The following is a 26,767-nucleotide window of genomic DNA, read 5'->3' as shown; positions in this document are numbered from 1 at the left end:
GGTACACCAAATACAGTTCTTAGAGTCAGGTAAGTAAAAGGGGACATAGGACACCCACCGGCATCCTCTCTCAGGGCTTACATCCTTGCAACTAACAAACCTGGAACTCACTCATAGATAAACATTCTAAGCCCTGCATTCCATCTCAAGATTCTAGTCACTTGCACCAGATGAATGCAAAGTTAATCACAACACATCTTTCCCCTATAGGGACAACAACAAGAACAGTAAAGTATCGGTGGCAAGATCAATATTTCATCAAAAGATTTGTCCAGTAAAGTCCCACCTGAAAAACAAAAGATTATTCAAAGCATTTCATATATAACCACAACCAACTCCAAAAGGTTTAGACCCTGTCACCACTTCAAAATCTATTAACATTAACATCAATGTCCATCTGTGGATTAAAATTAAAAGTCCACCTGTGGAGAGAACATATTAATATGCCTACATAGAACAGCTAATGATGAACACTGTTATCAACTTAATAACTCTAATGAAGATTTAATAAAAACTCAAAACCTTAATATCTTATTTCACTCACACATCACCGCATACATGTCTACCAACATATGCCAAAACAATGGCACCAAAGTCTAGGAACAACATTTCCCTTTTTATACAGACAGTGTAATGGACAGTAGTCCGCTCAATGGTTCACCACAACCATTGCACCTTTTTACACATGCAACACATGTAATGGACAGTAGTCCGCTCAATGGTTCACCACAACCATTGCACCTTTTTACACATGCAACACATGTAATGGACAGTAGTCCGCTCAACGGTTCACCTCAACCATTGCACCTTTTTACACATGCAACACATGTAATGGACAGTAGTCCGCCTGTGGAGAGAAATATGTTAAACTACATAACTCAATTAAAGAGAGAGACATGTACCTACAACATCACTCTAATAAACTAATATATATCAGCTCTAGTGTCTCAACTCTAATCGCCTGCACCTCTGCATTCTCTCCTACTTCACCATTGCATAGAGAGTAGCGGAGGAACACAGAGCTCCCATCCCCATCAAACTTCATAACTGAGTCAGGCCTCCCGCTGCAGCACTCATGCCGAACTCCAGGACTCCACTCAAGCCAACCGCAGCAACCTTCGGTTCCAGTCAAAGGTAAGCGCTGACATCGGATAACTGTCAGTGATCTCAGCTGCCTTCACTATGACCAATAGCTTGTAGCCTTGGCGCAACAGATGTTTGCACAGTCCATGGGCCCCAGGCCCCTCCTAGATCCATTAACAACTTCCAACTCTTCTGAATGTCTGTACAGTCTCAATTCTCTTAAATGCTTTATGAGAGACCGCCACCTTGAACTTCACCATGTCAATGAATGAATGAACCTTGCTGCTCCAATGAACTTCACAGCTCCTTCTAATAACCATAAGTCTCACAGAGCCCACTGCACTTTACAGCAGACCGTTGTACCTTTCAACACTAGAACTTCTTGTCCCCACTGCACACCCTTGTCACTGAAGTGCCTCTTCACTCCCTATGCAGTGCCTCTTCACTGCCCCGTGCAGCACTTCACTGCCCTCGCAGCGCCTCACCTCTTCACTGCACCATGCAGCACTTCACAGCCTCTGCAGCGACCACTCACTGCCTCTTGCAGCGCCTCTTGACTGCCTCTTGCAGCACCTCTTAACTGCATCTTGCAGTGCCTCACTGCCCTTGCAGAATCTCTTCACTGCCTAACGCAGCACCTCACTGCCCCTGCAGCGCATCTTCACTGCCTGTTGCAGCACCTCACTGCCTTTGCAGCACTTCTTCATGCAGCGCCTCACTGCCTCTGTAGCATCTCACTGCCCCTAGCGGTGCTTCACTGTCTCTGCAGCGCCTCTTCACTGCCTGTTGCAGCGCCTAACTGCCCTCGCAGCACCTCTTCATGCAGCGCCTCACTGCCTCTGCAACATCTCATTGCCCATTGTAGCGCCTCACTGCCCTGGCAGAACCTCTCCACTGCCTCATGCAGCACCTTTACATCCATAGCTGCTCTGTTATTCCAGTGCCTTCGTAGCACCTCTGTCTGGGCCTTTCTTGCCCCCTCTGCCTCTGTAGCACCTCTGTCTGGACCTCAATTGCCCTCACTGCACTTGCAGTGCCTCACAGCCATCCAGCGCTCTTACCTGAGAGAGGATCACTTCTCAGAGGGGGGGGGGGGCGGTGGGTGTCTCCCTTTGGTGCTGTCCCCCCAGCACAGCCAGATCCCATCCTCATCGCCAGTGTTGAGTTCAGGGTTTGGCCACAAATGACTCTGACACTCCAGTGAACTGTTAACTTATTTACTTAAGTTTAGGTACACCAAATACAGTTCTTAGAGTCAGGTAAGTAAAAGGGGACATAGGACACCCACCGGCATCCTCTCTCAGGGCTTACATCCTTGCAACTAACAAACCTGGAACTCACTCATAGATAAACATTCTAAGCCCTGCATTCCATCTCAAGATTCTAGTCACTTGCACCAGATGAATGCAAAGTTAATCACAACAAGGACCCTTTCCATTTTAAAGGTACCGTGTTCCGCCCGGCTTCCCTTGCCACCGATTGTAGGGGGTAGATTTAGCCCTCGGCTCTCGAACCTGGGTAAGCCTGGGACACCCTAACTAAACTTTTCTAAACTTGGTAAAACCTTTCCTACTCACCTGTAAAGACTTGTGACATTGTGTGATCTTGGACATCTTTTCCCCTGGCGTTCCCTAGAGTGGGCCTGGCAATCGAACTTCCTTGCTCCGCAGTAGACTGCCTTTCTAAACTTACTGTGAATCTCTGAAAAGTGTTTTACCTTGCTGTTTTCATTACTTCTGCCTTTTCCCTCCCTTTTTAACTAACTGGTTGGAGTGCCATCTAACGTTAAGCGCTCACCTCTGTTTGGAAATAAGTGGTGTTAACTTAGACTTGTCCAACAAATAACTAGGGATGTACATATAAGTAATAGTGACTGTGTTTTGACTTATTTACCTTTTCTGTGCTAGTGTAATTTATGAGTGTGTCTTTTAAATAAATAATTATATACTTTTACACCTAGCTCTGGTCAGTGTTTGCTTGTACTACTGTGCCTCTGTACCTATTATGTATGCTCTATATACTGCCTAACTCTTCTTGAGGGAAGTCTGACTGCTCAGCCACAGCTACCAGGTAAATCTGGGTGGTACAGACTGCTACCAAGTGGGTTTACTGCCAAACACCTGTAGTCTTAAATCTTTTGCAGTGGTCCCAGAGGGAACTGCACAGGTTTCTGCTTAACAAGCGTAAAGGCTTTAAGCTTGCGTAAAGCAGGGGTAAACCATGACTTATTTAAAGATGCAGATTTGTGCTTCCTCAGTTTCTCCGGGGCTAGACAATTTGTGATGTCCATAAAAGAGTCTGTGAGAACTTTGGACATACACTGCACTGAGTCAGTAGGCATGAAGTCGTTCAAGTGGTTAACCAGAGGAATGATTTTTTCTAAAACCAATAATTTGGGATTTCTGCCCTTACTTGGTGGCAATATTTAACTTCTATTCTTTACCGGAAAGGCTGAGCAAATAACGAAATTGACAAAATAATGGTTCAACCATGGGCAGGGGGAAACAGTCAGATCTTTTATGGACACTTTGGTTGCTGCTACCCAGTCAAGGATGTGTCCTAGACAATGGGTGGGGTGGCGATTAATTTGGGTAAATCCCAGCATAGCCAGGGCAGACTCCAGATCTGATCCTCTGGGGTCATCCTTGTGCCTAAGCGAATAGTTAAAATTCCCATGACGATAAAACTGGACAAAGGTTTGAGGCATGCCACCAGATGGTTAGATAAAGCTGAGATCAAATCTCAGAGTGAGATGGTGGCCTATATATTGGTAGCAGGTTAAGCGTGGCCTCAGAATTAATACCAATCTTAATCTTTATTGATTCGATGCCTTCCAGAATAGTAACAGTATTTCCCCATATAGTGAGATATGATTTAAAAATCATGGCCACTCCGCCCCCTCTCCCTTCAGGCCTGTTTGCTCTCAGCATAGAGTACCCTTCTGGGATTGCCAGGTTGAGGGAGGGGCCAGCGGCATTATGTGCCCAGGTTTCGGTGATGCACAAAGGTCTATATCAAGTTCTTCAATGTATGCTGCGATCTCGACAGCGTGCTTTAACAATGAGCGAGTGTTAAGCAGAAGGCATGACAGGTTATGTATGGTTACAACAGTGCGTGAATTTATTTGTGTTTTTACTGACGCCTCCATGCCCATAGGTAAGCACGTTTTTTTCTGCGATGCAAGGGCAGAGATAATTTTCACTAATGAGGATGCTCCTCCCACACTATATGTTGGGGGAGATATAGTGTGCAGCGTAATTGGTGATGCCTGAACAGTCAGTTCCCCATCTGCTAAAGGTGCGCAGGACATGCCTCTGCAAGCACGGATATTACAACTGCATGGTGTGGCCATGGGGGGGAGAGGTGACACGACATTAGGTGAGGCCACAATGCCCTTACCGTAATTTGTCCAGTGCTGCCACATTTTGGATTCTTTGGCGTTTCCGTAGTTGGGATGCGGGGGCTCCTAGGTAGAGGCAGTTTGCATAGTCAAGGCGGGAGAGGATGATGGAGTTGATAGCCGAGAAACGGTGGGGATAGGTGAGGTAGGGGAAAATCCGCCTGAGGATACGTAAGTGAAAGAAACAGGTTTTGGATACGCTGGTGGTATGTTGTGTGAGGGATAAATCTGAGTCGAATTTGCATCAAGGTTTTTAACCACGTTTGAAGGTGCCAGTGCTTGTCCTAGTGATTCAGGCCATACATAGATCAGTAGTCTAAATGGTTGCTGTATATATAATATTAATGTCCATTTGTAGAGTGTACAAAACAGGCTGAATTGTCTATTAGGAACATCATATGTGTTCCATGATTCTTGACGACCTCGTAAAAATTAAGGAAATTATAAGTTTTAATGTTTGGAGGGTAGGAAAGATTCCCTGGGGTCTCTCTCCAACAGAGGATTGAAGTATCTGAAAGGCATGATCCATCCTGATCTCAGATTAATCAAGGAAAGTAAAATCAACCATTTCTATACAGTGTGTGGGATAATGGGTATCCTGCACATGTAGAGTAGGGATATTGGATCGAGTTGCTTATATTCAAATTGCGCAACACTTAAATGCCCACCCCATTCTCAACCCTTTTCAGTCAGGATTCAGACAAGGGTTTGGTACGGAAACCTCGCTTCTTGATCTGAAGTCTCAGTTACTACAAAGAATGGACTCTCAAAAGACCTCTCTCTTAATCTCCCTAGATCAATCGGCAGCATTCGATCTCGTCGATCATGCCATTCTAGCAGATAGGCTCATGTCAGTAGCTAACTGTTCACAGGCCGCTACCAACTGGATACTTTCATTCTTATCCAACAGGTCTAGCAGGGTATGTGCCAACAATGCCAAAGCTCCTGCAATTCAGACATTGTTTGGAGTGCCACAAGGCGCCAGTCTGTCTCCTTGTATCTATAACATCTTTATGTCCCCTTTCTTTGCTCATCTGGCCCATGAGGGCATCCTCTTTTCCAACTATGCAGATGACACTCAATGTGTCATCCCTCTTACAGGCCAGCATTCGGAGGATGAAAAGGAACTTAACCGCATCTTCGCCTTGATTGAACAATGGATGATGTGGAATAATCTTGCACTTAACCGCAGCAAGACAGAACTTATGATTGTAGGATCGGACAGCATCATAGCCAAATTGGACTCAATGTATAAACATTTCCAGCTGGGAGATGTTCTGATCTCCACTCTTCCCAAGGTTAAAATCTTGGGTGTGGTATTGGATCAATCACTCAAGATGAACTCCTATGTAGCCAGTACCGTCTCTTCCGCTAACTACTACATTAAATTGTTATCCCATCTGCGTCCCTACATTTCCCAATCCAATGCTGAGACCATCGCCCGAGCCATTATAGGCTCCAAACTTGACTACTGTTGTAGCCTATTAGCGGGCGCCAGTAAAAAAATCGTCAAACGACTTCAGGTGGTTCAGAACGGAGCAGTCAGAGTGGTATCCGGTCTTTCTCACAGGGTACATGTCTCGGAAGCACGTCGAGCACTACACTGGCTGCCCGTAGAATCAAGAATCTCCTTTAGACTCATGGTCATCACCTTTAAATGTCTTCAGGGCAAGATGCCCCCATACCTGCAAAGGTACATAGGAAAAAAATCCTCTGCTAGAAACCTTCGGTCTAACAACCGGAACTTGCTTCAGCAGCCCAGAGTCAAAAGCAAAAAGGCACAATGTGGTGCTTTTTCCTCAGTGGCACCGGCACTTTGGAATGCTCTGCCAGACCAACTGAGAAACTCATCTTCTCTGAATTCATTCAAGAAGGGCCTTAAAACCTTCCTCTTCAAATAGCTGCCCCTGGTTTATTAATTCTGCTACCCCTTAGATCGTTTTTAGCCTTTCTTTCTTCCTTCTCTGCTTTGTTTTTGTTTGTCTGCGCCCTCACACCTATGGGTTTATGGTGCGCCATATAAATGCAATGTAATGTAATGTAATAGTATGACAGGAACGCCCCTGCCTATGTTCTTTGCAAAGAAAACATGTACTATATTCCCAACCGCTAGATGGCTGCCTATGCAAAGCATGTAACTCTCATCAGAAACAAGACTCTGAAAAATGATGACTGGCTAAGTAAGGCTTGCCATACTCATACTTAAGGGAATCCGTCTATTAGGATTTAGAACCATCAGAATTCTGCATTAGTTCTTTTGGACATTCAACAGGACTGGCCCGTAATTCAGCGCAGCCATTTGTATAGGCTGTTTTTCACTTCCCTGTTAATTATCAACTGAACAGGTGTGCACGCCCTCCACTAGCACACCTTCCTTGCATATGTCTGTGATAACAGGCTTTTTTCCTGCATCTGGAGCTATCCATCAGCAGACACCCACATGCTCTTTTTCGAGTGCTTCAGCCCTGAGCAGAAGTGTGATGTATGCATCTCGTATAACTCATCAGGTCTCTGCACACTAGCGATGTAGGATTCAGAGGTAGAAGGAGCTATTTAGTTCTTCTTCCCCACCTCTTGTTCAAGACCTTGTCTTGGGACGTCTCAAGAACTCATGCAAAAAAGGAAAGTCCCCTTGCTAAGTATGGAGCAAAGGGGACGGGCCATAGGAGTAATTGCTTTATTCATCAGTTGAAAAAAGCATTTAAATAATGGGCATAGCGTTAGGTACCAGTTTCCCACATACATATGCTAATCTACGTGATGCAGTGGTTTGGAACATGAACTGGTCTGCACAGACATTAACAAATGTACTGAAAGGGTCATTTTATGGTTGAAATAGATATCAAAAACCTGTTTGTGAATGGGAATGAAGATGAAAAACAATGGATGAAGCTTGTCTTTTAGCTAAATTGATTGGTAGTACCATTTACAATATAAAGATTAGGATTCTACACAATAAAAACAAACACTTTGATCTGACATGTCTTCAATGGGCAATCATTCTGAGATGGTTCATATGAGAAATCTGAAGGATTGTATTCTTCTTTGGTATTGATCACATTCCTGCACAACAAAAGGCAGCAGCAAATTGATCCTGAGACAACAACTAGGAGAATTGTGAGTCTGAACAGAAGGGTATCGTACAAACACAATATGGATGAGGAATTCACACTGATTAAGAACTGAGTCACATGGTTCTAACACTTAATAGATTATAAACTGTTTATCTGGGGATTTCGAAGCTGGGGCTTCATCACATTTAATCATGAGATGCCTTCCAAGCTTTTGCCTCACCCTGCCTTTTAATTAGGATACGCAGAGCACTTCACCTCATTGGCAGATTACACAAAGTGTTTGCATTCCAATTAGTGAAGTGTATGTGTGTGTTTCATGCATTAAAAGATAAAGCAAAGTTAAACTCCAAAATTAAAGAAAATACAGACAACTAAGTAACAAACTAAGAGATGCCGTGTGCATCAGACTCCAATGGTCTTTCCTTTACCAGGAGCAAAAACCATACTCACTCTTTGTCCCAGATTCTTTTTGATTGACCAATTGTTGCAGTTCTGAGTGCTGCGCTCCCCAAGAAAATCTAGGATTAGTGAAAACCCAGAAAGATGGTGGCAGTGATGCTAGGTTGCAGGATGCCTAAGCACACAGTAAATAACAAATCAGGGAAACATCATATGTTCCCCGGCACAGAACCTATATGTGGCTCTCTTACAATAGAAACTCTGAAGGAGTTCTGCTGCTAATATTGACATCCTTATTGTGATCGGATACAAACATGCCTTTGTGCCCAGGATGCCAATCACAGGGCCAGCCTGGACCAAATCTAGTGAGTATTTGAATAAGATTTCTGTCTTCCTAGCTGAATGCACATCCTCTGTTTTCTCAAGAAGAAGCTCTCGGAAGCTTAAATGTGTCAACCACCAATGATTGTGAGGCCAGCAAGTGGTTCAAATGTCACACTATTGTGATTGGAGCCTGAGTACAAATAGCTTACAGTATTCCTATAAGATAGGAGAATCTACACACAAACATTTGTCATTTGCTAGGATGAGTCCAGAAGCACCAACAGGCAACCTTCAATTGAAGAGGTCTGCTTTGGCATGCTGGCCAAGATCACACTCTGAGGTTCAACTTTGCTTGGACCTGCTGATACCAGAACAAAACAAACGTGGGTGGCCTTCCCTTTGACCTGGTGGCACCAGTTGAGTTACAAGCCACCAAAGATATCTCTGTTCCTAGTGTCCTAAAAGAAGCTGTGCTGTTTGCCCTGCACTTCCTGACACGAAGAGGCAAGAGCAACGGCTAACTGAGAGCTTGTACAGCTAGAGTCCTTCTATTACAAATCACACCAAAATCGACCTGACATGCCACTTCTTGAAAGCTGCACCCTAACCCAGGTCATCTTTGTCTCTAGCCCACCATCACGTCTGTCAAGACTTCTTATCAGGTTAATGACCCCTTTCTGTGTATATGCTTTCTTTCACTTCAGCAGAATCATTACAGACTAATCGGAGACTGTCTCTGCGGCTGGTGAACTATGACTTCTAATACTAGGTCAGAACTTGTCGTCTTGCGGTTGCTGTGCCTATAACTTCAAGAATGCCCTCATTATACTTGCATCACAAACATTAATTCTTGTGGGAGGCATTTATTACTTTCCGAAAATCATTGACTTAAGGACATATTGTACTAACCCTACTTGGTCAACATGGGTACCCAGTTTAATCTGTGACCGTAACCTTCCAGGGTCGCACCCCAACCCACTGAGCTAAACCCATTTTATTTAATATCTTGTGAGCCTATTCCCTTACTGAATGCAATATGCTCTCCTTCTGTGAGTGCTGCCTTGGCTTCTCTATCACACTTACAAATGGGAGAGACAGATTGGCTTGAGGGTAGCCCTGTTGCCTAAATATAGTAAGAATCCTCTCGCCCACTAAACAGTAGAACTTAAAATAGTATGTTGCAAATTGATTTACTAGAAAAAAGTTTATTTTCTGGTTATTTTAGTAATTGTCTCCTTTCTCTTATAATGCGATCCAGTCGAAGGTTTCTGCGTGGCCTGGATGACAGCCATATTTTTGACCGAGATGTCCATGTGGCCCACTGTTAACTATTCAGGAAGCAGACTGCTAAGCACTTTGATTGGGGATAGGCGTGAAGTGCCACATGCTGCTGTTGGAGGAGGAGAATGTGGCAATCTGCCAATTCCAAATGTCTGCCCACCTGAAGCTTCATGCCTGGCAAGAATGGGCCTACCAGGTTCATTCGGAAAACCTAATTCCATCACAAATCTGAGGAGAGGAGCCAGAGGAAAATAAAAAAAAAAACACCACATCCTCATGCTAAAAAAAAAGCAAACAGTGGGCAATTGGGGTTGCTTCTGGTAGCAAACAAATCCATGGATGGGATCCCCAAAACTACAAGGTCTGTTCCAGTATATCCTGCCCAATCTCCTAATCGAGGCCTGAGCAGAGAAGCCTGCTCAGCTGATCCCTCCACCCCATCTGTATGTAGGTCTCCCCACGAGACAAAATGGTTTGAAGGAAAAACCATTGTAGCTGGCCTAGTTCCAGAGCAACATCGCCAGCCTGCACAGAAGCAGGCTCTTCGCGCTGCATTGTTGATGTAAAAAAAATGAAGGCCAAACTGTCCATCCTAATCTTAACCGCTTTCTCCGAAATTACTGTAAAAAGGGCTCTCATTGCATTGAAAATCACCTGCATTTCCAATAGACTGATGTATAATGCATTGTCCTGCTTGAACTGGAGTGTTTTCAGTCTTCTCAGGGGAGCGCAACCCCCAATGACAGAGAAGTGTGTCATAAGGACTTCAGGGCAGGTAGAGCCTCTCAATATTCTCCAGATTAGTCTACCACTCCATTTCCTCTGACAGAGAATTGGCATAGCAATGCTGTCAAATTATCTCTCTATCCTCTGGCTCCAACAATAAAGCGGGATCATTCTCATTCCTAGGAGAGCAAATAGCACTCATAACACACACCTGCCCATGAGGCCCAGATGCCTCTGTAACTAACAGACCATTATAGACCGTCTGCTGTGAAAGTGATCCACTGACAGTTTGATATCTGAAGTGCATTCTGTCATTGAAATCCCATAGTAATCGTATGACGGTCATCTTCTCAGTATCAATGAGGACTACTTGAACAGGCTGTCAATCAGGATCCTGATCAAAGACTAGGAATTAGGTGCCTCTAGGAAATGTGTCATCAGTTACTTGGGAAAATTCTCAAGGTATCTGAAAAACACAATAATGGGACCATTTCCTGTTTGATTAGTAGGACATACTGAATCCTAACAAAAGATAAATATTCCACAAAACAAGAGGAACTGAAATAGAGGCCGGCCAACTGGAAAATAACAAAGATGTCTATACCTTGGTGGAAGAATGTTGAGAACGATATCGTGCCGATCCGGGAAGAAGTAGCATTTGGGGGAACATACAACAGAGAATTGTGAAAATGACAATGGGAAGCGACAAAAATGAAGGTAAGCAAGGGAGAAATGTCCTTAAGAGTGCAAATGGAATAAAGACGTTGAAAGCAAACCGCAGGGCAAAAGTCCAGGTCCAAAATCCATAGCACAAAGATAGAATCTGGAAACATAAGCCATCCACAAAGAAGAAACGTTGCTGGAACCTGATCTAATTACTTTCTTGCCTATAAAGGGGTGGTTCTTTTCAGATGTAGGTGGCCTGCTACTGCTTTCATCAACTTTGTAAAAACCCTGGAGGCTGCGCTGAGTCCAAAGTGCACAGTACCCTGTATTGAAAATGCTTATGTTTAAATGAAGTATCTGAAGAAACCCAGTTGTTCTGACAGAGGGACCACCAAAATCTTGGCTGGCATGATCTGAACTTTTCATAGGTATAAAACGTTTGTTCCAATGTCCTCCATCCCCTCTACGATCAGCTCCACTCCCCTTTTTGAGGTGGTGGACAAGCTCCAACTGATGGGGAGCACAGTTCAATCCTCCCAAAACTACAGAGGCCATGGAGTTGAATCCATTCATTTTCTTGGTGTGTAAGAAAAAACAGGCAGGACCGAGGGCTTTGGGACCTGAGAACTTTTTTGTATAGCACCAAAAGAGCCCTGACTTTGTATACTTCGCCTGGAGCCTTATCCTTCAATCCTTTTCTCTGCAGAGTCTGAATCAGACAGCCGGTACCACCTGTGTTTTTCCTGCCTTTCTTTTGTCCTGTCATAATTCTGTTATTTTCCTGCTAGGCATCCATGGTCTGCCTTTTTTCCATCTGCCTATGACACAAAATAAAGGGTTTGCGTTGTGCGTTTTTACCTACGGTCATCACTACGCGGTGGCTGATCCACCACAATCTTTGCCTCAAAAGTCTAGGTCCTCACCATCAGTCTATCTCGGGTTTCTTCTGTGACTCCCATTCGGTACGTGCTTGAGAGAAGATTTAAAGAATTAATTGAAGCGAAACGTTGACGCCCAGTAAGTAAATTTCTTTTCAGAACACCACAGCTAGGCAAAATCTTACCTTGGGCCTCTCTTTCAGACAAGGGCCTTGTGGACTTATGCGCTACCAGGACTTATCCCGAGGTACCTCATAGGGGAGCTTCCTCCTAGGTCCCCCGTAAAGTGGCTAAAGGTACTGCGCGGAATCCTGAGGTTCTCCCATCAGGGGCTAAGAAAGTTACTGGCAAGGGTAACTGAAGTAGTTTTAGTCACCTGGGGGCTAGAACTACTTCAGATTTCTCTCAGGATCCCCAATCATGGCCATGATGAGCATCTGCTATTAGGGGCTAACAAGTTAGCAGCTCACCCTCAGACTTTCGCAACGGGCATTGCCTAGGATCCCACCAAGAAGCATGATTCATGTTTCATAAAAACAGTAATCATCAAAGGAATCAATTAGTTCTTCGAATACTCCTGATAAGCTACAATTGAACACCTGTATGCAAACGCAGGACCTAATGGAACAAAGCTTCTGAGAACGCTGCACCTCACTGGTTCTCTAAATGGCGACCCTCACAAGATTCCGGTGATGGTCATTTCCTCAACAGCGTCAGTGCAAAACTTGACTGAATGTAGACCAAGATCGGTGCCTAGAGCTTCTTTCGGCAGAGATCCCATTGTACCTTGTGGTGATTGGACAACACATACTAGATTGTCTTTGCAATCTACTGCCTCTCCGCCAAGGTCTTCTCCTCTCCACTACATGGACCCTTGGCTAGATGGCCCTTCAGGGCATCCCATTTTGGTTGTTTCATGTAGTCACTACCCACTCTCTAGACTAATTCCCATACCTCAGCTACAGCCAGACTTCGGAAGAAGCATTTATTTGCAAAAATCCTGGCATTAATGCACTCTGAACCAATCAAAGCTTACTTTAATGAACTCTTCAGGGGGCTTATCCCGCAGCCTCAGGGGAACCCTAAACATCCTGAGACCCCTCCTACATCAAAGCCGGAGGAATGTCCCCCAGAACCCAAAGAGCTTGAACCAAACCGCAGTGTCCTCCGCCTGCAGAGTTGATGCACACCCACTCTGAGAAGGACAATAGTAACAACCAGGAAGACCAGGAAGAAGAAGAGGAGCCTTGTTTGACTGTTTGTGCATTCCACGATAGCCATAGACCTCATGGGATATTTAGATATCCCTATGCCAGAGCCTCCCCTGGCTGAAGTAGGAGTTGTAGCATGAGCTTTATCACTGAAGGCATCTGAACGTTCAGATCCTACCTGACAAAAGGATGCAAAGAAACTGGGGGAAAAGTCCCAAGCCACATTCAGCATCACATATCCATAGAAAAAGATGTATTCACGGTAAAGACTGCTTTAGTGTGGAGAGATATCATTAGCTACCTGCCCTTCTGCGGTAGTAGCAGCATCTTCTCTTTACTTCAGGCCATCATCTTCTGCTTTCTCTGCATCACAACTTCTAAGTGAAGCTGGTAAATTCCTAGAGGTTGTCGTGGGGCTGGGAGGGTAGTTGAGATATTTTTTTCGAGTTCGGCACTACAATTGAAATTGGTTTGACAGAAGAACTGTCGGCAGGTATGATTACATTCCACAAAGTGCACTAAAGACATACTGGAAAAGGTCTTCGATCTCCCCCTTGATGTTTAGGACATTTTCTACCATTCAACAGACGAGGAACTGACAAATTAAAACTTGTAACGCAGCTGCTGAGTCCCTGTCCGTTAAAGGTAAACCTGTGACTCAACAATCAGCTTTTTCAGAGGTCTGATTTTCGTTCCTGCTCATAACGTGCACCTAGCAGGCAGGAAAGAAAACCTTTTTTTTTAAAGCAGGTGGGGGCTTCTCCCCTTCCACTTTCTGAACAGGATCATCCTCTTCCACCAGTGGTAAAACCTCTGAGTGATAGTGGGTGTATTTCCTATTATCTGGAATCATGGAGGACCATAACATCTGGTGGATGGGTCCTTTCAGTCGCCTAGAAAGGCTCCCTCCCTCCCCCATTCCACTTTCCTCTCTACTGTTAATCAGAATAGATCCCCAGTTCTACAAAAAGAGATTGGGAAACTTCTCGCTAGGAGGACAATAGAAGATGTATCACTGACTGGTAGAGGCAAGGGATTTTTGTCTCACCTCTTACCAGTGCCCAAACCCAACCAGGCTGGCCTGCGCACGATTTTAGATCTGTCTAATTTCAACCAACACCTACCCCAAGAAAAATTCAAGATGATCACCCATGCACAGATTTAATCTACTCTATACAGGGAGATTGGATCTCTCTGGATTGGAACTGAAAGATCCATATGTCCATATTCCCATTTGGCCTCATCAAAAATACTATGATTCTCAATGGATAGGCTCACTTCTAATATGGAGTTCTTCGTTTTGGATTGAGCTAGCTCTGAGAGTCTTTACAAAGATGTTGTTGGTTGCAGCCCACCTCAGACGTCAAGGAGTTAATGTGAATCCATATTCGGACGCTTGGATCCTGCAGTCTCATTGTCCACGTCTCGAAGTACTGCATCTTGAAATGTTGCTCCATCTGCTTTATCGCTTAGGCCTTTCCGGAAACTGGTCTAAATCTTCCATGACAGCCTCCAAAGACCTGATTTTCATAGGGTTTTGTTAGGATACATTGCTAGCCAGTGTATTGGTCACACCATAGATAGAATTGGACGTACAACAGGCTTGTTAGAGTTTTATACAAGCAGCACACATGAGCTCCTGGTGGTAAGAGTCTAATGTCCTCCTGCGATCTAGTTGTTTCATTAGCGAGGCTGAATATGAAGAGTGCACAGATAACCTTGAGATAGGCATGGTCTCAAGCTTCAGACCCTCAGACTTGTTTAGTCCTTGTGACAGCGGATGAGGCATGGCGAGATATGGCGGTCAAACTTCAACAATTAGAGGGAGTACCTTTCTCAGATGCTACTCCTCATATTACATTTACAGGATTCAAAATTAAGATTTGATAAGCAGGATGTAAAACCAACTTCTTGATGACAGGCATCACCCAGTAGCAGGGACTACTGCTGGGGAACCAGGAGCGAGTACACAGCATACTGCAAATCTAGCTTCTACATGAGATGCACACTTTATTTTTTGACCAATATGTAAAGTCCATTATATTTAAATGTCTCCTAGATGTGTTGTAAATTTTCTTTATTTTTACATTCTGAAACTCTCTAAAGTTATTATCACATATGCATGTTTTTTAAGGCAGCAGATGGCCTCGGGAGCCAAAATTAGCTCCTGGTAATTGTTTGTTTTAAGTTAACCAGGCTCTCCTAAGGTAGAAGCAGTGGCTAAATAGGTCCCAGCTAACAGTAATTTCAAACCTGCAATTACGGCCATATAGAGGTTTTCGATCTATTGACTCTACTAGAGAACAAGGATCATATAAATATACTGAAATTGACCGTAATTGTCCTGGCACAGTATGCATTCTAACCGACAATGGGCTATCAATGATTTATGTAAACGAACAGGGCGGAACCAATTCTTGTCTTCTGATCTTGATCACAATTCAGATTTGGGAATGGGTAATCCAGAGAGGAATTAATTTGATGTCCTGAGTCTTCAACGAGTGAGAACTTATCTAAGTCGATCTGTTTGCAATGCTTGGGTAAAAGACATTTCAATGCATTGCCTCAATAGAGGGTCTTGGGGAAGATTCTTTGAGTGATGCTCTGGAGATCTCCTGAGACAGTATGCGTTAACATTCCCACCTTTCCCATGAATCTATTAAGAATTGCTGAAACTCCCGAAACAGACTAACTGCATACCCTTATTCATAGCTCCCTATGGCAAGTGAGGTTCTGGTTTCTGACCTTATGAGCCTCTAGATTCACCAGCTCATTCGTCTACAGGATCTCCTGGACCTGCATCATTAGGACAATGGTCTGGCATTTCTTCCCTTCCTGAATTTAGCGCGTGTTTCCTGAGATCAGTTCACTAAGTCACCTTTGTCTTTTCTTTCATAGAAAACCTTTGCATAATACAGGCGGCACACAAGCCTTTTATAAGAGCTCAGTATAAAAAGAAGTGGCTTCACATCTGTCACTGTAGTTTATAAAAACAGATCAAGCCCTTGTCAGCTTCTTTAATGAGGTTCTATCCTTCATATCGAAACTCACAGCCCAGAGATCCAGATAGACTTCTGCAGAACTTGTCTGTTAGCGCATTGAACATGTCTAAACACGAAAAATAATAATTTTTCCTTGTCAAACCAAGTAGTGAACCACCACTATTATGGTCTTTGTCACCTTTATCCTCCAGGTAAATCCCCTCATGCTAAATGGGATATTAATGTTGTTCTCAATGCAATTTGTTACAAACCATTTGGGCCTATGGCCACAACTGATATTAAATTTGTCTCATTGAAGGTCGCTTTCCTTGTGGCAATCACATCAGAAAAAAGGGTCAGTGAGTGGCAGGCTCTTGGTGCTGAGGATAAAGTTGTCCTTCGGACGCATCCATCCTTTTTACCGAAGATAGTTACGGAATTTCATAACAACAAAGAAATGCCCTTACCGGTATTCTTTCCTGAACCATCCTTTCACACGGAAATGATCCTGCATAACTTGGATGTTAGGAGAGCCTTTAAATTCTACCTTGACAGAACATAGGACTTCAGAGTGTCTTCAGCATTGTTTTGTATCTTTGGCAATTATAAGAGAGGTGCTTGGACCTTTAAGGCCAACACGTCCCAGTGGATGGTTTCCAGCATCATGAAAGCCTGCTCTATTCAGGTTCCTCCACCACCAAGAGGGCTTCAAGCACATCTAGAAAGAGCTAAGGTGGCTTTTCAGATATGTCTCCTGAGAGACCATTGCAAAAGTAGCTACATCGGCTACTCCGTTTGCCTTTCTGCAAACATTACTGCATTCATTTGAGTACCAGAGCTAATGCTGAGTTTGGGCAGGCGGTTCTCAAAAACCTCTTTAAATAAAATGGATCCAAGCGCATCCATTACATGTGTCAGTACTTGGGAGTCTTCCATTAAGTATGTCGAAAAGGGGAAGGGACATGGTAGTAATGAAAAAGTTAACCACTGTATTGACTAGCGTACCCATATTTACCGCCATACGCCTGCCCGCATTCCTCTCTTAATATCCTTAGGTGCTTTGGAAGGCGCTGCTGAAGCTGCAAATGTGCTGGCCCTCAGGTTAAAAAATTAAAAAATCACCACTTTTTTGGTGCTTCTCAAAAACGTGCCCTAATCCTGTCCCAAAGGATGAAATGTTCTAAAAGTATGGAGGAAAGAGAAGACTTTGCACTAGGAGTATGGTGAGTAACTTTTCCTATTATTTTCACATACAATCGTAATCTGCAATTGTTTTGAACCAATGTATTCTAATAAATGTAACCATACGAGACTCTAAATTTCAGCAATATCTGTTTTACGCTCATGATGAAAAGATCCTACAGAAATGAAGACGGTTATGTACATGTGTGCATGGCCACAAACCTATATAATTTGTCATCTTTTATATTTTATATGACTCTTAGAAATAAAATTGCTACGGCATGCACTTGACGTAATGCTTCTGCTTGTACTGTATTGGGATCCCTTGCTATGCTTAGTTTTTACTTCAGGTAGTTGGCAGACAGTCTTAAAGGTATTGGTCATACGAAGATGATTTTGTGATGTTTTCTCTGCTCACACGTTAATGAAAAAGAATAAATCAGTGCTTGTTTTGCTGTTTTTTTACTCCCTTATAGTCCTTTTTCTGTGGCCGCAGTGATTATTTCAAGGCACTTCTAGAGGACCATTTTTGTGAAAGTAGTGAGTTGCAGGCGCAACCCAGTATCCCTGTTGTGACCCTGCACAATATCTCTGAAGAGATTTTCATCCGGGTCCTCTACTATATATACAGTGATGACACTGAGGTAAGATGAGCTCATGTTTACTGTTGTCCTTCCATGTACAGATTTACACTTAAATGGTAGGCCATTTTATTAAGTCAACATCTATACCCATTGCTCATAGACCATATGTAGGAACAGGAAAATGAAATTTCAAATGGACTGATGTCTAAAAGGAATCGCACAACATGATAAAATCTTGTATTTTACTGAAAAGATAGTTGAGTGGTCCTGGTGGTGTGTATCACCTGGTGACAAATGTGAAATCTCAACTACTGCATCAACTAAGTGTTCTGCAGGATGCACGAAACTGCATATGTCTCTCTTGTTGCTTTATAGCTTGCCAGTTTTTGTTTATATGTAAAATACATTTTAGCAGTGTTACATTATGTTAAACTTTATACAATGCGCGTCCCCACTGAAGGGGTCCTGATTTCTGGGGCTGGCCTGAATAATCGGTTATAGATGCACAGTGGCCATTTAGCAGTTGGGTCTAGCCTTGCGTAATTCATGAAATCGGTACATGAACCCACACTACCCCATCTGTGAAGCCCATTCCTCATATTTTCGGCTGTCGAACAAGGTGGCCATTTAGCAGTTGGGTCTAGCCTTGCGTAATTCATGAAATCGGTACATGAACCCACACTACCCCATCTGTGAAGCCCATTCCTCATATTTTCGGCTGTCGAACAAGGTCACCCACTGTGGAACTACACATGACAGTACGAAAAGCAAGAAGAAACTATGAGTCAAGCAAAGCCAAACTATTGTTTTATATTTTTCATTGTCAAAAGCAAAAAACCAGTGAGCTTAATGTCCCGCTCGATTTCTGGGCACAAACAAAACCTGCGCAAAAAAACTATTTTCAAATGATATTTCCTTAGGAATGAAGATCATGTCTTTTTCTACAAGCAAACAAGGTCTGTAAGGAGATTATATCTACTGCATATTAAAAATAGTGCATCGAAAAGGAATTTACAATATGTAAAGTCTGATATATTTATTTTTCTTGCCTTTACACAAGAATCTACCAATGCAATAAGCATTTTCTTTGAAACATTTCAAACCATGATGATGCACACAAAATTATTTTGTTTGCTTGTTCCGTTTGCTCTCTCCCAGTAAAATCTAGAAAAAAAAGTAAGTACTGAAGTGGTGAAAGCAGTCTGCAGTCCTTGAGCATTGTCAGAGCATTTGTATTTCCATTGCTGTCTCCTTTGGTGTGGGCACTCAACTGTCTTACCTGTTGAAGGAGGTTTTACAATGCATCCCGTAGTGCAGAGTAAGCGCTGGAAGTGGTGGAAGCAGTCTGCAGCTGGTTGGCGTTATTGGGTCGTGTTATAATTCTGACCTGATGATCCTACGTTTTGGATCATCTAAGAGTTTAAAGATTGGGATGAGTGTCGCATGACGAGTTGCTCCAGACTTCATACAGATCGTAACTTTTTGTACCGGATCCGGTTTGGAAAACAGTTTGGTGAGTATTGTCAAGATTATCTGGAAGAGTATGTATCCGTTAAGTTTGTCAAAATCAACTGATATGCATATCATGGACCAGATGTTAGAAATGGCAAGGGAACAGCCACTGCCCCTATACTCAGGAGACAGGGGGAAGGGACAAAGGTGTTCATTCCTTCCAGCAGCCACATTGAAAAACAATAAAATGGAAAAAATGTCATCCTTTTTCAAAATTGCATCTAAAGAGGGGGGTTCCGGTATGACGCGGGATAACATAGATGGAAACGCAACTGCGTCGCACATGGTAACGAATGCAGAAATGCTGGAAAACCACTGAAGCACTTGAACCGAGTAACGGTTTAGCTGATTTGTGTCTGAATACCAACAACCCACTCCCTCCTCCCCAGCTTTACTAAAGTGGATATTGAAGCTAGTGACCTAACAATATCCTCCCATGTTTCAACACCAAAACTGGGTCAATCCAGAGTTAATCCCTCACATGTCAATCAGACAATTCTAGATATTGCGGTAATCACACAGAAAGCGCTTGTGGCATTCAACTATGTCGTATGAACCTTTGCCTCCTTATATGAAAACAGTAAGTCAGAGGTAGAAATGCATACTGTGATATTGAGTTCTATTCAAAACAAACTGAATCATGCTGAAAAGGAGGCAGAATTGAAGTCTTTACTGAATTTCGATACAACATTGGCTAAATCTGATTTATCACAGGCGGTCGAGTTACTACAAAACTTTGGGGTATAGTCAGCAGAACCAAACAGAATAGCCTAACCTCCTTTGTGCACCTCAGTAGTTCAGAGAAATTCATCATATACCTAACCCCACTCCTGTGCAGTTGGTGAATGACCATGTTGCCACACCATTATCTCCATTAACGGTGACCCCAAAGCCTAAAGGTAAGGCAGTAACTACTCAGGAGCCTCTGGGGAGGAAGAAGGTACAAAAGTGTAAGCATTTTTCATCAGGTCCTGGGAATAAAATCTAAAAATGCAAGGCAAAAACATCTCACAATATTTAATCTAGGAAGTTCTTACATAGCCTTACTATCCAGGAATCTCTATCCAAGACTAAAAAGCCTATACGGTATGAAGACGCTACAGTGCTACCTTCTATGCACAAATACATGGATAGTTTGGTGGAAGATGGCTCTGAATCAGACCGTAGTATAGTGGAGCAACACTATAGTGGAGCATAGACCCCTGGACTAATGATGCTCCTGCAGCAAATGTGGCGAATCAGCAAAGCATAGTATGCAAGACAGTATTCCAGCCTAATAAAGAGAAAAGAATGTCATCTGTTGCTGTAGAAACTAAGGACAATCATGCAACCTTTAATGTTGTGGTTCCCTTGGGTCTTGTGTCGAATACCAGCGGTCTCTGGGCAGTCGCGGCTGTAAATCACCCTATGAGTAAGTCCCAGAGGACTACAGTAACATACAAAGAAATAACAGCAAAAGGTGGTGAAGTCAATAAGGAATCTAGTTTGCAGGAGGCAGTGGAGAATGGAAAACAGGCTCCTATGCAGAGAGCCCCAGTATTTAGTGTGCTTCGGGGCACAGGAATTGAAGTCATGGATGCTGAAAGTTTGTGAAGGGTTCCTCTTTGATAAAAAGGGTGGGAGTCCTCAGACCAGTAATTAACCCTTTAGGTAAATCATTAATGAACAAGCTCCTTGTGGAATGCTAATTTAGGGAGGATAATCAATTGGTACTAAATCATTCCAACGTACTGGCTCACTTCTCTAAAGTCCCCAACCTGCGTGCCACCTCTACAAAGGACATTGAGAGAGTTGACTTAATTAATGAGAAACTAATAAACATGGTGGTCCTAGACATTGGCCCTCATTACAACACTGGCGGTAACCAATGGCGCTATTAGCACCATGGTTGCTGCCGGTATTGTTACGAGTCCGCCATGGTGAAATGAGGAATTACCACCCCATTCCAAGGTTGGCGGGGCGCTAATTCCCCATTGCACCATTGGCCCTTCCCCATTCCCAAATTGCGGTACCGTAATTACCTTCAAGGTCCCTTTGCGGGTCCATACTTTAACGGCTGGTCCAGACCAGCCGTTAAGGTCGGGAGCCGCAAAGGGACCTCGTAATTAGGCGCTAAGGGGTTAACGGCGCCGCAGCCTTTTACGGCGCCGTTAACCCCTTAGCCCCAGGGTCGTAATGACCCCCCCTTTGCTCGAAAATTGTCTTTGACTCAGTCTTAAGGGAATCTTTGGCCCTTAGACAGATGGCCTTTGATATTACTGTTTTTAACCCTACGAACAGACTCTTTGCAGTGGATAGACCATTAATTTCTGAGGTCTCAGTAAAGACCTACAGATTTATGTAGTTCAGGGGGGTAGTGGTGGGTCCAGGGAAGTTAAGTTTGCTTGTGCTGATGGCTCAAGTCAGGACAAAGAACAAGACTGGTCCTGGTTGGCGGGTCCTCTGCAAAAAGACTCTGCAATCGGAGCCTTTAAGGCACCAATTACCCAATTTACTCCAGCTTTGTGAGGGAATGGGTGGGGTGTCTAGGAGCTGGGTTTTCATCAGGAGAAAAAGAGAGAGCGAGAATAACTTAGGAGCAAAGGAGGAGAAAAGTTTGAGAAGTAGAGGGAGCACTTGCAGCTGGTGGAAAGAATGAGAAGGAAAAATTGTTTCCCTTAGACAGTTTCATTTCCCCAGTGCTATAGGCCATGCATAGCAAGGGGTGTTTCGCTTCCACATTGAGGATGTTGGGTGGGGAACTGCAGGCGTAAATGTACGTAAGGGTGCCCATGCGCCTCCCTGCACATTGGGGTCTCCCTTAATTGTCTGATGGTAGTGCTCCGGCTCAATCGTGCATGCGCTGCCATCAGGAAGCTCTCACTTGTTCTTACTAAGTGCTGCATAAGAACCAGAAGGCCTTCAATGCAGGAAGCTTCTTAAGTCCAGACCAGAGCTGCAGGTAAGAAAAAAAAGTATCTATATATATTTGCATGTAAGCGTGCATGCAAGGATTTGTGTATGTTAGAGCATGTGTAAATGAAAGAATGTATCATTGTGTGCACGTGTGAATGAGAAAGTGTAGGTTGTATGGGTGCGCAAGTGAATGAGAGATTGAGAGTATATCAATGCTGTATGAGTGCGTGGGTGAATGAGAGAAAGAGTGTATACATGCAATTCTGTATGAATGAGTGTGTGCCGGGAAGCAGGCCTCTGATTCTGGGTGTGGAGGTATGGGCTCTATTTGTGCAGCAGCATCCAAAATATGTTCTTCCTGTGGCATAACATTTTTTACTTGGCATCAATGGTAAAGTCAGTGTGATGAGTGTTAAGTGGCCAAACTAGCCTACATCGGTGGCACCAGTCTGAATATATTTTCTTCCTTGGCGTGCCATTTTCTTTTGCGCATCATGGGTAAAGGAAACATACGTGTTATTACATGGCTAGACTAGCCGACATTGATGCAGCCAGACTAGAAATGTTTTCTTATTACAGCATGGCATTTTTTACTGCCATCAACGATAAAGCCATCACGATTTGCCTCAATGGCTGTTCTTCCCACCTGCAATGGCCTGGGTTGGACTTTCCTGCTGGTCTTGAGATATCTACTTGTTGATGAGCTGAGTTACATGCTGAGATTTTAATTTTTTTTCCCACTTTTAACAATATCGCCTCGTGTGTGTACTATACTATGTATTATGTTGCTGGCATTTGACATTGGTTGCCCTGACTGCTTTGCAGAAGGGGCACCCAAGTTGGCGCTGTGACATTCTTTTTTTAGTGCCAAATTCTGAGGACTTTTGCCAGCTCTATTATTATACATGAGGTACTTTAATAATACCCTTTTTGGGCACATACCATTTTTGACGTAGCCAGACAATTTTTCATTCCTATGTTGGCATCTTTGGTTACTGCTTAATATATTAAGTAGGGCTAATAGCGACATTATGCAATTGTGGTGCAGTTATTCTTAGTGTGTTGACATATACACTGCTCTCATGGTATACTTATACTATAGTATCGGCCCTATTCAATATTCCTTTATACAAGAGATGATATACGGGTCTCTATATTGTGGTGCGAGATGGCTTTTAGATTCTTGCATGCAATTATTTTGGAATTATTCTCCCTAAGAGAGGAGTAGTTTGAGCCGCACCCATCCAAGATTGCAGACACTTTTCATACATTAGCACCAGCCACAGTACACTTACACATTTACATCACGTGACGTGGGTTGGTGCCATTATATGGAACTTTCACATTAAGGAAAAGTTTACTCGTGTCTTCGTGGCGATTTTCAGACTAGCACTTTGAGGCACTGTTCAGATGAGGATGAGTGGATAGATTATCATGAAATGTCTATGGCATTATCGTTATTTATGCGAGTAAGCAGCTACTTATGCCCTTTCCTTATCCTTAGAGTGGATTTTTACAGCAGATGTGGGCTAGACGAAACAGTGAGGTAGGATCTCCAATCTGGTTGAGGACTTCGGTTATCCATGCATGCAAGCTTGTATTCTAAGAGGTATGTTTATTCTGGCAGATGAAGACTATTCCCACAGACTTGTGCACTAGGAATATTAAGCAACGCTTTCTGTGTTACAGTTAACACATCATGCAAACTGACCAAATTGCTTAGGCTTCCACTTATCAGTCAAGCAGCTGGGAGCCACAGGTTGCATCAGCAGGTCAGTGTCTCCCAAATGTTATTCTGATTGTTTTGCTTTTTAAAGTGGATCAAAAAGAACAGTGGTGTGTTAACAGTTCAGTAAGGTCTTGATATCTTTATTAAATTGTAGGAACTGAATAAGGATGTACCCCTGAAGATGGTATTTGATCCCAAAACGCATTGGGTTCATAGCTTGGATCCTTTATTCTAGGTGTTCAATAGGCGAATTGAGCATTTGTTAAATAATTTGGCATGATGGTAGCCTCTCTCTTAAATAAATATATATTTCTGAGGCTTGTGGATCTGTTTAGAATCACATGCTTTGCATAGGCCAACATCTACTGTAAGTCACAGAGTATTGCACATTAATTTTTTGAAGTTCGAAAAAAAAGGGACGTCAACAGGGCATGACTTGTAATACTATCCCTAGTGTGACGTACCCCGTAACCATCATCCCTCACGCGTCGAGGCCCCTCAGATCATTTGTTTCCGCCATTGTGGAAAGTTGTTTCTTAGCAGAGTTTGGAGCTGTGCGCTACTTGACAGTTAAATTTTTACAAAAATTCTCCTGTCTGCGTGCAATGCAGTCATTCGATGGCTGATACCCGGAGCTTCTCGACGACTGATCCCGGCTTCCGCACCAGACGTCTGCTCCGCCAACGGACTTCGGCCTACACCTGCTTAGGGCAAAAACTAGTAAGGAGTGTGGGGGGACTGATACTTTCCCTTTGGACAATGCATACCCCCATTTCCTGCCCCTGATTTTTTCGTCTGGCTGCCTCTCTGTCCACCCTCCATTATGGAGTGTACTCCCTTTAAGTTTTGCCCTAAGCGCAACAGGAAATTCCCATGGGTAGACAAACATAGAGTTAGTAACCACTGCCTTCCTCGTGAGCATCTCGAGTCCCGTTGTGCTGCGTGTATGCTCTTTAGGCCGAAGACCCTAAAGTAGCGCAGAACCAAAATCTTGGCGGCATACGCCATGTCGGCGGAATGGTAGACCGCCGCCAGGATTTGTGAGTCAGACCCAGAAGGCCTAGGCAGCCGAGACTCCGACTTGGAGCTCGAAGACACTACTGTGAAACCCTCCAGTTCCCTCACGCCTGTTCCCACACTCAATAGGCAGTTGCAGCATGCTGCTAGGAGGAAGATCTCAGGTGATGCCGGCGTGTACACACACGCACACGCACACGTACACGCACACACACACACACACACACACACACACACACACACACACACACACACACCTTCCCATAAGCACACACCTCCAAGCAGTCCCACGACGACCCCAACGACAGAGAGCCACAAACCGTAGGTTGACGCTTACCGACATCACGCCGACCACACCCGCTGTGGTTCTGCTGAAGCATTTACCACATGCCGATCAAACACTCAATCTGGCGAAGGGCACACATAAACACTGCTCGACGGCTGAAGCAGAAACCCTGAAACAGCCGTCGAAAAAGAGCTAAAATCACATTCTCATTCAGTAAAATATCAGGAGCACTCTGCTCACCATAAACAAGCCTCTCAGACCACTGAAGAACATGTAGAAGAATCCCTATCTCTAGATTCTACCCTCAAGGACATACCCAGTGCCCCTTGTCAGAGAGAAGCTGCTTCTGTGCCAGAGGTCACCCCTGTAGCACCATCCTCCATTCTGTCTACCATACCCTGGACTCAGTCACAGTCTGAAGAGACTATGGGAAAGATCTCATTCTTCGTGGACTTTATGAGCAAGCTGCCCAATCCAACAAAGCCTATTGAGCAGCCACAGTTCCAGTGGCACCTCCCCTTCCTGTCCCAGCCCTGCCAACCGGGGAGCCCTCACAAGGTTCTCTCTATGAGGACATTCAGTCCACACAAGCGGACTAGGACATCTGGATAGATGATCAAAACAACCCCTGGCAGGATGGTGATGATACCTACTTACAGGACCAGGATGACCCAGACCTCGTCTTTGTCGACCCTGTTGACATTCCGGGAATGGAGGGCGGTCACTCTTCTCAGATTGCAGACCAGCCCCTCTATAACAAGCAGCTAAAGAAGGCTGTCCACCAATTTGGCATACACATGGACGAATCCAGCCCCGTGGGGACTGACTTAGTTGAGGATATTCTCAAAGAAAGAAAACCTGTTAGCCAATCCATTCCTCTTCTGGAATCCATGACAAAGAGGGTTTCTCCATCTATGTCTTCCCGACCCTTACTAGGAGGGGTACCACAAGTAGAAAAATCCTTCAGAGTTTCTTCTTCAGATTCCCTTTAGATCAGGGGCCACGTCAGGCCGGACTCCCAGGTGGTGACCACTACATGGGAGAGAGCTGGTCTCCCACTCTCAACCTCCAAACAACCCCCCCCAAGAATGAGTGCAAAAGATTGTACACACTGGGAAAAGTACACAACCTCTGCTGCATACCTTACCAGGATAGCAAACAATACTACCTTGCTTGCCAGCTACAGCAGCACCCAATGGGATAAGGTCTCACGGCATCTGGGCGGTCCTATCTCCTTAAGATCACCTACATGGGAAATTGAGTCTCCAAAAACATCCTGAAGAACATACTGGACTCTGCAGACACCTCAGGATGAGTCATTGCAGAGGGTACCCTTCTTAAAAGACATTCCTGGCTCAGAGACTCAGGATTTAAGCCAGAGACACAGGTGGCCCTGATAAATATGCCCATCGAGGAGAGTCTCCTCTTCGGCAAAGGTGTCGACGACCAGCTGGAAACGTCAAAAAAGGAGCATGAGATCATTAAGGTCAAATTTCCAATAAGCCTTTCGTCCCCAGGGAAGCATTTAACACATGCCGA

At 44.0% G+C, this 26,767-nt stretch overlaps 1 protein-coding gene across 2 annotated transcripts in view; it reads left to right on the top strand.

Annotated features, from left to right (window-relative positions):
* Positions 1-26,767, top strand: part of ABTB1 (ankyrin repeat and BTB domain containing 1) — an 870,760-nt gene that overhangs the window by 551,169 nt on the left and 292,824 nt on the right. For both annotated transcript variants that reach the window (XM_069643370.1, XM_069643371.1), the window contains one exon: positions 17,682-17,849. In XM_069643370.1, the coding sequence (XP_069499471.1) occupies positions 17,682-17,849 (168 nt within the window). The remainder of the gene's footprint in view (positions 1-17,681; positions 17,850-26,767) is intronic.

Source organism: Ambystoma mexicanum, chromosome 2p (assembly GCF_040938575.1).
Source record: "Ambystoma mexicanum isolate Mex_15411 chromosome 2p, UKY_AmexF1_1, whole genome shotgun sequence".
In the NCBI taxonomy this organism is placed as follows: Eukaryota; Metazoa; Chordata; class Amphibia; order Caudata; family Ambystomatidae; genus Ambystoma; species Ambystoma mexicanum.
This window is presented reverse-complemented; position numbering and strand designations above follow the sequence as displayed.